The following is a 12,375-nucleotide window of genomic DNA, read 5'->3' as shown; positions in this document are numbered from 1 at the left end:
TGGGAGGTTTAACTCGGAGCTCAACCCGAGCCTCGGATTCGAGTCTCCTTCGAGGAGAGCAAGCCAAGTTTGTTTTACCATTAACCATTCAGACTGAATGGGCAGGCGAACTTGTGAATCTCATGTTTAACCAGTACAGAGACATCAGAGTCAGCGGCAAACGTCAGAAGGAATAGCCGAGGTAAGGCTGTTCTCGGCGGGTACTTGAGCGCTGAGTGGCCGATGATCGACTGGATCTCACAACTCTAAAAACATCAGATCAAAATTTTTAAATAGGCGCTATCTTTATCAATAAACCACAGAGCTATAATCAACTATATTCCCACTTGAAAAACTACATTTCGTGACACAATGACAGCATTATTTTTTAAATTACATGAGTTTTCTTCTCCGCTAATGACCCTTGCTGATAGGTGCGAGATGAATTCTGGGATACCTGGCTGTCTCAAGTCCACACAAGTCACCTCACGATGCATTCTCGATAAAAGGGGCAAATCAAGAACACATCCGGGGATTTGAACTGTACTTGGCTAAATGTGAACTATGAATTGGAACAGTACTTGGGCAGCGATTGATGACGTTTCACAGAAAAGAACGCATATTGAGAAATGGCCTCGGTCATAAAGAAGACAGGAAATGAACACAGGAACTGGGAACACAAAATTAAGCCAAAACAGAACATAAACCTGACAAGACCGTGCTTATTAAAAGCTTTCTGATAAACCCAACCGTTCTCGTGTAGCAGATCAAGGAATTTGACAAAGAGCAAGCCAAAATGTGTGATATTCTGTAGTGCAGCAGAATATGGAGATATATTTGATGCGTATCTATTAACAGATGTTTACATGGGAACACACAAGTTGGATCTGCTAACAAGCACAGGCAACAACACTGCTTACTCTAAAAGATTCAGCCACTTGTTGCACAAGCACACCCTCTAGTGATCACACTCCCAAATAACATTATACTTCACTACATCCCCTTCCCCCTGATAACACTTGTCACCCAACAAATTAGTCAGATATATTAACAGCAGTATAATAACTTTATATGAACGTTAATTTTTTTTTAACAACGTTATCACATAGCCTAAGCTAGGGACTTCGGGTTGACTGCCTTCATCTCCATCTACCTCCAGACTGCCTCCTCCTGTGGCCTCTGGTGTAAGTCTACTTGTCTGCTGTACAACTTTGTCATCTGATGGAACAGGACTAAGGGGTTCAGGCAATGGCAGCTTATCAACATCTTGCAAGGTAGTCCCCAACAACACTGCTGTTCCATCAGGAGATGTCTGTTCCTCACCTGATCAATGTGCCGGCTCACTACCTGGCCATTTTCAAGTGCGATTGTACATGACAGAAGGCCAGTCCTTTTCTGAACTGCTCCTGGAATCCAGGTAGAGCCTGAACTAAAGTTCTTGGTATACACATTACCACCTACACTCAAATGTCTCTCTTTAGCATGCTGGTCGTGGTACCACTTCTGCTTCACTTGCTTGTCTTGCTCTTAACTTTTGAAGTCAGGGTGAATGAGTTCTAGGGTAGACCTCAGTTTCCATCCACACAACAGCTCCGCAGGTGATTTTCTCGTAGTCAGCTGAGGTGTAATTCTATAGCTGAACAACACTCTTGCCAGCCTGGCTTCCATGGAATCTTTTTCATAAGACCTTTGCACGTTTGCACAGCTCTTTCAGCCAGTCCATTAGAAGCTGCGTGGTACAGTGTTGTGGTTATGTGCTTGATGTTATTATGGTTCTTGAATTCTTGAAACTCTTTACTTGTGAAACAACTGCCGTCACCTGACACCACTATTTCTGGTAATCCATGCTGCCTGAAACTTTGTCTCAGGCACTGGAAGCTAACAGTGTATGTAGAGCTATTCAACAGATGAGCCTCTATCCATTTAGAGTACGCATCCACCAGGATCAGGAACATTTTACCTAGCCACGGTCCAGCTAAATCAATATGGATCCTTCTCAGTGGCAGCTTTGGGATTTCCAAGCGATGTAAAGGTGCACACGGAGGGGCATTCCTGTTCTCCTGACACCTGTCACAAGCTTTTACCACTCCTTCCATGGCAGCATCCATCTGTGGCCACCACATGTAGCTCTGTGCCAACCCCTTCATTCTGGTTATGCCTGGATGACCACTGTGTAACTGTCTAAATATGGCTGCATGGCCTTGAAGGGGAATCACCACGTGCGTGCCCCACAGTAAACATCCTGTTTTCATCCTGAGTTCATCCTGTTTTTTAAGGTATGTTCCAAAATCTGGATCCTCCAGCCTTTTGCGTCATCCTCTAAGCACATATTCTCTCACCTGTTATAAAACAGGATCTTTATCAGTCCATTTCCTCACCGGCTCTGATTTTACCAGTGATACATCATTTTCATCCAGCAGCAGTACTCTCTCTTCCTCTGGTGGTGTCTCCACTCCCTTTTTGGACAACGGCAACCTGCTCAATCCATCAGCGTTTTGATGCTCATGGCCCGCTCGATACACAATGGTGTAGTCGTACCCACACAACATTACTGCCCATGGCAGGATACATGGTGAGGCCATCTGTGGCACCTCTTTGAGTTAATCAAACAGCAAAATCAGAGGCTTTTGATCTGTTACGGTGGTAAATGGTCTGCCATACACATACATGTAGTATTATTTAACCCAAAAATGACAGCAAGACCCTCCTTATCCAGTTGAGAGTAATTCTTCTCTGCTGCATTGAACGCACAGTATGTGACACAAACCCTATCGGGCTTGTTTGTTCCATCTTCCATCTTGTGAGACAGCACGGCCCCACCCCATATGGGGAGGCATCACAAGCCAAAATTATGGGTTTGGTAGAATCGTAGTGCACTAATGTAGCAGAGAACTGGAGAAGCTTTTTTTGACTTTACAAAGGCTTCCTCCTGCTCACAGCTCCACATCCAATTTGTCTCCTTTCTCAACAGTGTGTGCAATGGTGCCAACACTGTGGACAGGCAAGGCAGGAACTTGTGATAATAATTCAGCAGGCCTAGATAAGCTTTCAGTTCACTCACTGTCTTAGGAGCGAGACCTTCTTGAATCACCTGCACTTTTTCTATAACCGGCTGCACACTTGCAGCACTAATTCTGTGACCCAGGAAGACCACTTCCTTTCCTAGGAACTCACACTTGCTCCTCTTCATCCACAATCCACTCCTCTTTAGGTCTACTCAGAACTTTCTCCAGATTTCTTAGTAATGCCTAGCAACAGTTGATAAGTCAGAGCTGCCAGGGAAGATTAAGGCCTGGATATACCAACACAACATTCTGCCCTGGATCCTATGGCCACTTCTGGTATATGATGGCCCCCAGTCTCCATTGTGGAGAACCTAGAGAAAATGGTCAACTGACATCTGTGCAGGTGGCTGAGTCTCCCCAGAAGTCTAAGCTGCACTTCTTTTTATGGGAAGAATTATAAGTTGAAACTCCCTTTTAATAGCCTGAACGAGGAGTTTATGGTCAGCCATGGTAGGGATGTGCTCTAGTACAAAGAATCCAGCGACCCCAAGGACTCACAGGCAAGGATCGAGATGAGGACAGTGAGAGAAAATGGCTCAGGCTGCAGTTGAGCAAGCAGAGGCCAGATTGCTCCACAGCATTTTGATGGGCAAGATAGCTAAAGGACAAGCAGGCCTGGGAAGCTTCCAGACAGTCCAATATGACAAGGTCCACTTTAGATCGTACCTCAGGTAGTTTAGCACTCATGCATTTAGGCATATGTTATGTTTATATACAAAACCTTGATCCTTTTTTTGTGCTTTTGAGATGCACACTGTAGACCCTCTAAATGTTTCCCGCTTTCTGAATTTTCTGTGGTTGATGTACTTGCTGTGATTGCTAGTAGATTGCTAGTGTTGTTTGCCCCCTGAATTGTTGCTTGCAGATATATTACTGTTACCATATTTCTAGTATGTTTTTGCATGCTGCGAAGCATTGTTAGCATGTTTCTTTCATTATTGCCATGCTCCTAGGCATGTCTAACATGTTGATAACTAGTTTTTACATGCTCATTGATATTGTTAACATATGTCTTGTTCGTTGCTAGGCATTGTTAGCATGTTGCTAGCATGATCTAGCATGCTGCTAGGAATTGATATGTCACAAGTAACAACATTTTATAAGTAATGTACATATAAAATGAAGTTTGGCACTTTTTTGGGGGTGGCTCTGAATAGAACCCTGACCAACTCCATAGCATCACTATAGACCACTGCACAGAAATGACAGAACAGAATTTTGATTTGTGCCTTCTTTCAAAAGATATGATGGCGCAATCCTAATGATGTCAATCCAAATCTAGATGAGAGAGAGTATCTTGGCCATACTTCCATCTATCAAAACGAAATGGTACGCTTCATCGCCACCAACCATCACCACTACAAATTTGGTTTCAGCACAACGTACAGGTCAAGAGATCTGAAAAAGACCTTTATTAGCTATATCAGTTGTGTTTAATTAGGGTTAGAGGACATTTCTTATATATATATATATATATATATATATATATATATATATATTAATCTATATTTGTATCTTGCATCTCAAAAAGCTGTGTCATTTTGTGATGAGAATTTGTTTTGTTCTCTTTCGAAGTGGAACTTCAACGGTGTTGATGCTATGAGAAACGTTTTGTGTGAGCCGGTGTTGACGGTCTATAAAAGGCTGTCTAGAGAAAACATTATCAGCTTCTTTGTCTTCAGGAAGCAGTTTGTGTGTCTCAGTGTAAAACCAGCGTCATCAGCTACTTCTGTTTAGGAAGCCATTTGTGTGTTGTGCGTGTGTTTTCAGCATGTGTGTGTTTTGGAAAAAAATAGCATCAAACATGTCAGCTAGGTTTAGGAGATGTTCACCATTGTTCACCAAATATGTTCACCAACATATTTATTACTCCAGATGATACACACGATTTATGTGTTATCTGTATAGGAGCGGAGCACACTCGGTCAGCTCTCTAGGGGGCTGGCTGTGCTCACTGTGATCATTTCACAGTGAAAAAGCTCTGCCTAGAGCTAGCAGAAGAGCTAGAGACAGGCTTGTCCCTTTCCTTATCTTTCGCCTTTTTGATACAGGTAGTGTGGAGGTAGTAGCAATATGCTCCCTCTGTACTTGCATATAGGCAGGACTGAAGATAAGAGGGCTGGGCTGAAGAGAAGTGAGCAATATTGCACTCTTGTCTCACTTTCTTTTTGGCCACAGCCCTACAGTACAGGCAGCTCAGGGGTGGTAGTGATATGCTCCCTCTTTATTGGATTGGGCTAGTACAGATGAGGACCGTAGGCAGTACCACCACTTGCGTCACATGTCCACATCTGTCACTCCAGTACTTGGGAGTTTGGTGGAGGCTTAATGCTTCCTATGGAATCAAATTCACATATTACACACATTAGGAGTGTTATTATTGCACTTCCCTTGTGGATCAAGGGAATGGGCTGTTCACAGAATGGAAAGAATGGGTATGACTGCTAACAGCGTCCCACTTTCATATAATTAAGCCCTCTGATCCAAATAGATACGGAGGTTGCATTCATTTTGCTTCCCCATGTAATCCTATATGAATGGGCAGTATAAAAGGGCTTAAAATGGCCGCCACTCACGTCTCATTCCCTCATCTGTCGCCTCTCCAGCATGGTGTGGGGGTGATAGTGAGGACATACTGAAGGTGCTATGTTAACACGGTTTCTGGCAGTTCACAAGCAGCATGGAAGGGCAGAGCATAAAGGTGGACATCATTGCCATTGTGACCCACTCTCTGCCTTCTCTGCCAGTACTTTGACAGAGGTAGAATCTAGGTCTCCTCATTAGAACCACAGGACTGGGTAACCACTAGCCGATTGGCCCACTTGGCTAACAGGTGGAATTTCCCTGCCATGTCTTTTAGTAATGGAGCTTTTGGTGAAAGATGCCAAGGCTGCACCTCTTTCTCTGTGGTTCCCTTCAGAAGATGGAGGTGGGGTGTCATCAGGAAGGGTTGACACAACCATTTTGGGCAGACACAGTGAAGCGGTGGTCTCTCTAGCTAAACTATATTGCCAAAAGTATTGGGACACCCCTCCAAATCATTGAATTCAGGTGTTCCAATCACTTCCATGGCCACAGGTGTATAAAATCAAGCACCTAGGCATGCAGACTGCTTCTACAAACATTTGTGAAAGAATGGGTCACTCTCAGGAGCTCAGTGAATTCAAGCGTGGTACCGTACTGGTACTGATTAAGTGCTAATAAGTCCATCAGTGAAATTTCTTCACTACTAAATCTTTCACGGTCAACTGTTATTGGTATAATAACAAAGTGGAAGCAATTGAGAACAACAGAAACTCAGCCACGAAGTGGTAGGGCATGTAAAATCACAGAGTGATGCTGAGGCGCACAGTGCGCAGAAGTCACCAACTTTCTGCAGAGTCAATAGCTACAGACCTCCAAACTTCATGTAGTCTTCAGATTAGCTCAAGTACAGAGCGTAGAGAGCTTCCTGGAATGGGTTTCCATGGCCGAGCAGCTGCATCCAAGCCTTACATCACCAAGTACAATGCAAAGCATCGGATGCAGTGGTGTAAAGCACGCCATCACTGGACTTTAGAGCAGTTGAGATGTGTTCTCTGGAATGACGAATCACACTTCTTTGTCTGGCAATCCGATGGATGAGTCTGGGTTTGGCAGTTGCCAGAAGAACGGTACTTGCCTGACTGCATTGTGCCAAGTGTAAAGTTTGGTGGAGGGGGGATTATGGTGTGGGGTTGTTTTTCAGGGGTTGGGCTTGGCCCCTTAGTTCCAGTGAAAGGAACTCTTAATGCTTCAGCATACCAAGACATTTAGGACAATTTTATGCTCCCAACTTTGTGGGAACCGTTTGGGGATGGCCCCTTCCTGTTCCAACATGACTGTGCAACAGTGCACAAAGCAAGGTCCATAAAGACATGGATGAGCGAGTTTGGTGTGGAGGAACTTGACTGGCCTGCACAGAGTCCTGACCTCAACCCGACAGAACACTTTTGGGATGAATTAGAGCAGAGACTGCAAGCCAGGCCTTCTCGTCCAACATCACTGCCAGACCTCACAAATGCGCTTCTAGAAGAATGGTCAAAAATTCCCATAAACACACACCTAAACCTTGTGGAAAGTCTTCCCAGAAGAGTTTAGGCTATTTTAGCAGCAAAGGGTGGGCCAACTCCATATCAAACCCTATGAATTAAGAATGGGATGTCATTAGAGTTCATGTGCACATAAAGAATATAGTGTAGCTCTGCTCTGGGTCATTTGGGCTTGGAGGTTATTCCTGTTTCCCTGAGAAGGCGAAGACTCTCCTGTGATGTCACCTGACTTCAGCAGCCAAAACTGCTGTGTATCACATGTGCTTCAGACACTGGCTCATGTGACGCATTCCCAAAGTGTCAATGCCATGACGCAACTTCTCTTTCCCCTTCTCAGGGAACCGGGTTACATATGTAATCTAGACATTTTGGAATGTGATGTCTAAAATAAAAGAATTTACGTACAAGTTAAACTAAAGATAAAAATAAAACAAACAAGATCCCAGTTGAATTAATAAATCAGATATTTCCAGAGATATTTCCACATCATATATTTCACATGTCAGCTGTATGCATGGACAGTAATATGTACACTTTAACAAACACTGAATCCTCAGTTTCTAACTGAGAGGGATTTTGGAGGAATATGGTTCCTATGTTCAAAGAATATGGTGCAAACTTAAATAAATATTTAATAAGGATCAGAATTTTTGGAAATTAGATATGTATTTTAACCAGTTGTTAAAGGTGAAGTATGTACAATTTTTTTTTTTTTATTTTTTTTTTTATGCTAAAATATATTCTCTTAACCCAGCCAATTGTTTATTGATTACTATTAGTATGCCATTTATGAGATAATGCCCCAAAAGTGTAAACACTGTGCCTCCCAGGCACCTTTGAGCACTGAGAGTGGTCCACTTATATGTGTCAATCTCTTTCCAGCTCAACCTATAGCAATAATTTAGGGTGTGGATACTGTAGCAGGCTGAAACAGAGGGTGTTTAGCCAGTGTGACAGGGCTTGACAGTGCGACTAAAAATACATGTGTGAGAACTGTGAAATGCATTTAGGAGCATATGTGTGATTAAAAAAAAAAAAAAAAAAAAAAAAAAAGTGGGTCCTCAGTTTTGTGAAATTAAAAGTAATACAAATTCTTGTATCTTAAATTTTATAACAAAATAATTTATTATTTTAAGATGTCTTAAATTTGGGGATGTAAAAAAAGTTACCTTCTTTGATTTTTTTTTAAGGCAGCATAGATGTATCCTTCACTGCCTTTGATATCCCACAATCTTGTGCTTTCCATTCTGTGACAGTTGAGCTAAAAAATAAAGATGCCATTTGAAAGTTGTGGTTGGTGGTCAATTTGTGTGTAAATTTACATTTTTGACCAATGTTTTCCATGTCTTATATCATTTCTTGTGAGAAATTACTATTTTATTAATTAAATATTTGCTTAGTTATCATCAAAGCTCACTCTATTTTGCTATAGATCATTAAACTGTTATGCTGCCTCCAAAGTCTGTCTGAAATCAGTTTCATGAGGTACCTTTGTGCGCAGTCACTGCCTAAAAAGTCATTGCCGGATAAGGCAGTGAGGCAACAAGTCAGCCTTTGTATGTGTATCTTGTCTAACACACCTGATTTAGATCATCAGCTTGTTAAGAGAGAGCTCCATGATTTGACTGTTCCAATTTACAGGGTCCATATGCTCTTCACAATTCCCTGGGAACTGGATAATATAAGCAATATACACAAGTTTGCATAATTTGGTTATATTATAACTGTATTTTATCATGACTGGAATTGAAAACCACTGCAATAAGTGCACTGTGTCAAATTATTAATTTAAATATTAATACATTGTAGTTAAAGACACTTAATATAAAATGGGTCTAAAAACTATTAAAATAAAGTATTTTTTGACATGGAACCGAAACTTACAGAGAACAGTGAAATTTTACTGGTAAATAAATGGTGGTAAAATGTCATTGCGCCCCTAAAGTTTTTTAATATGCTCCTAAATTTTTAGTTTGAAAATTTCAGTATAAAAACTTTCTCCTTCGGAAAAAAGTAAGTGTCAAGCTCTAGAACCAAGGCTGATGCATTACATGGGAAAAGACATTCGGCTTCTATTACAAAAGTGCAAGCCACAATTTGCTGCATTTAGACCTTCAAAGATTAAACAGGTCATGAACACGTAAAAGCAAACAGGGCACTGCACTGCAACGTGCTACAGTAAGTGTTTCAATACCATACAGCATTATGCAACCATCAGAAAGAAAAATGTACCAGTTTATAATGTTTACTTTGATGTGTCCAGTGTAAACAGCCTCAAACAGTTGTGGTGCATGTCAAAAAATGTGCCCTCTGCAGATACGTTGGATGGGTTTATTATAAGGAAGACACTATCATTCACTCTAGAGAGAGTGTTAGCCTACTCAGTTTCTTACTTACTGTATGACACATTGCAACATAGCTTAATGTATTCCTGATATTTTGGACCTTTTTTTACCTGTTTGCAAAGTTGTTTGAAAATATGCTTTATTTTTGTAATTCTCCTAGGTGCCACTAGGGTCGCAGAAACTACATACTTCACCTTTAAACAAAATAAAACAATTTCACATATGTTGAACCCTTCTACACCTTCAGTAGCTCAGTACCTCAGGTCTTAACTTAAAAAAAAAAAGACACCTACCTCCAATGTCTGGCCGCAGCTTGTTATCATAGCCATCTAGTAAGCTGTTCAAAATATGTGTGACGTCACTCTCATACACTTTGGGGGTCAGAACCCATGTTTTGTTTGTCACTTCGTCATCATCACTTTCCAGCTGAAGAGATCTAATGGGTAAAACAAACAAAAAAGGCTAATCAAAGGTGCTAATGATCCTATTTTCCAACATTTTTATAAATGCATTTTTATTTTTGTAGTCTCTAGAATGTAAGCTGCGATCATGCTGATTCTAAATGTCCTTATAATTTGGTTCTGCTATCACACATGATCTTTGTTAACAAGCCGTCAAGTAAGTATACTGTAAACATGTATTGTAACCTTTCTTCAGGCAATTTTGGTCTCCCAGAAAAGACTGTACAGCTCAAAGGTTGCTCTTTTACGATCATAGTCTCATAGTTACATTTCATTTACATATCAATTAGTAAACATAAATAAAATGTGATAATGTAAATAGAAATAATGTAACAGAAGAAGTTAAACTTGGTAGAAGAGGTTTAAACTTTATCTGAGAAGAGGAGCTACTTCATTGCAAAAATTGATTAAACATAAAAATAGAAATAGAAAGCAGACACATTTTGCTGAAATGTCATCCAGACATCTTCTCAATACACCATAAGCTGAGGCCATTTATTTAAATGACACATTGTGTGAGTATTCTTTCCTCTGCATGCATGTGTATTGGGCATGCATATACATATAGCTGAAGACTTTTAAGGTGAGGAAAAGGCATTAATTACCACTCAAAAGAAGTAAATAGTTCTCTTTACTTGAATTTATTGAATGCAATTGTTGTTTCCCTTATCTCCTTGTTACATTTTCTGTGAAACTGAAAAGAAAATACAAAAATGCTTATTTTGACGTTTATAAACCAAAATAAAATGACTTAACATATTAACATTAATAAACTAGAGTAATTATTTCAACAAGACATGACTGATCTCTGAAACATTTGCATGGAGCACAAGGCGATGTTAACAATGTTTTTCAAAACAGAGAAATGAAAACGCAAGTTATAAATATAATAATAAATAGCAATTATAAAAGATAAAACCTACAAGCACAGCTTCTATGGGACTGTACACAACAGATGGAAGCAGATTCAATATGCACGTGTTATTTACTCTGCTGAACTGAAAATGGCTGCTGCACTGTCCATTACACAAGTGACCATGAAACACAACAAGTAAGTTATGTACTTAAGCGTCTTAATAAGTAATTTAACTTGAACCATAAAAAAAGGGTTACACTTTATTTAAGAGTGTCGTAGTTACATTGAAATTAGTACTGAGTATTATTAATTAACTACTTGTACTTACTATAGAGTTACAGTTAGGGTTAGGGTTTGGTTTAGGGTTAGTTACTTGTAATTATGCATTATTTACTGTTATTACTGGAGTAAGTACATGTAACTTGGCACTGTAAAATAAAGTGTTACCAAAAAAAGAGCGGCATCGAGAAGTGAACAAAGATAATGATAAATATAGCTGCAAGCAGCCATTAAGGGGCCAAGCACAAAGAAGGCATGATAAGTCATGACAGCATGGCTGGGAGCATCAGACCAACTGCAACAATGAGCAATTAAAGATTTCAGGCAAAATGGCTGAAAAATCACAAATACAGTCACTAGTAATATGATTTAAGAGTTCATTACTTTCAACCAATAGGTGGCGCTGTGACCAAATTGATGTTGTGAGGTCAGAGTAAGGTGACAATGACACATGCAAAGTTTGGTGTCAATATGCCAAAGAGTTGCAGATATACAGCCTCAGAGTGATTTCGGCATCATGCCTTCAAATTTGTTGATGCGCTATATGAAAAAGGTCTCATCAATCGACACAAAATCCATGACTTTTTGCTTGCATTATCTGAAGATGATATGATTCGATTTTGGTGAAAATCAGACCAGCGGTCTAGTAGGAGTTAAAAAAAGTAGTTTTTTAAAGAAAATCAAAATGGCGGACAGGAAGTTCGGCTGACTATGACAAAATTGATATCTGTGTTCTCGGCCTGACCCAAGGAATCTATTGAGACCAGTTTCATTACAATAGACATTAGTTATTAGCATTTTTGGAAATTTCATTATTCATTATAAGGTGGTGCTGCCCCGAAACTTTGTTGAAGACACTTACCAAGTTTCGTAACATTACGCCAATGCGTTCATAAAATACAGCATTTTATGACAAAATTCAAAATGGCTGATGCCCCAAAAAAATGGGTATCGATTGACTCAGCATGCTGCACCAAATCTAAAGAGAACAGTTTTGTGATTTTTGGCCAAGCTGTTCATAATTTATAAGCAAAAATGTCAATTTTTTCATATCGCCTGACCACTAGGTGGCGCTTTGTCGAAACTGGTACCCTCAGGTCATGGTTGTCATAACACAAACTAAGTTTGGTCTCAAAACGATAAAGCATTGTGAAGATATAGCCTTCTGTCTATTTTGACACGCTCTTCGTCAAATTCGTTCGCGTGTTATTCTAGAACAGTTAAATGAATAAACAAATCAAAATCGAAGAAACAGCCAAAACCGCTGTGGTTAATGTTGAGACTGTTCTCTGTGTGCTAAATTTCATAACTTTCCTGCAA

At 40.2% G+C, this 12,375-nt stretch overlaps 1 protein-coding gene across 4 annotated transcripts in view; it reads right to left on the bottom strand.

The window, feature by feature from the left end:
• gabrg2 (gamma-aminobutyric acid type A receptor subunit gamma2) overlaps positions 1-12,375 on the bottom strand; it is a 96,129-nt gene that overhangs the window by 69,101 nt on the left and 14,653 nt on the right. For all 4 annotated transcript variants that reach the window (XM_048166396.1, XM_048166397.1, XM_048166399.1 and 1 more), the window contains exon 2: positions 9,753-9,895. In XM_048166396.1, the coding sequence (XP_048022353.1) occupies positions 9,753-9,895 (143 nt within the window). The remainder of the gene's footprint in view (positions 1-9,752; positions 9,896-12,375) is intronic.

This window comes from Megalobrama amblycephala, linkage group LG18, assembly GCF_018812025.1.
Source record: "Megalobrama amblycephala isolate DHTTF-2021 linkage group LG18, ASM1881202v1, whole genome shotgun sequence".
Lineage (NCBI taxonomy): Eukaryota > Metazoa > Chordata > Actinopteri > Cypriniformes > Xenocyprididae > Megalobrama > Megalobrama amblycephala.
The sequence above is the reverse complement of the archived record's forward strand: the minus strand, read 5'-3'. Positions and strand labels throughout refer to the sequence as shown.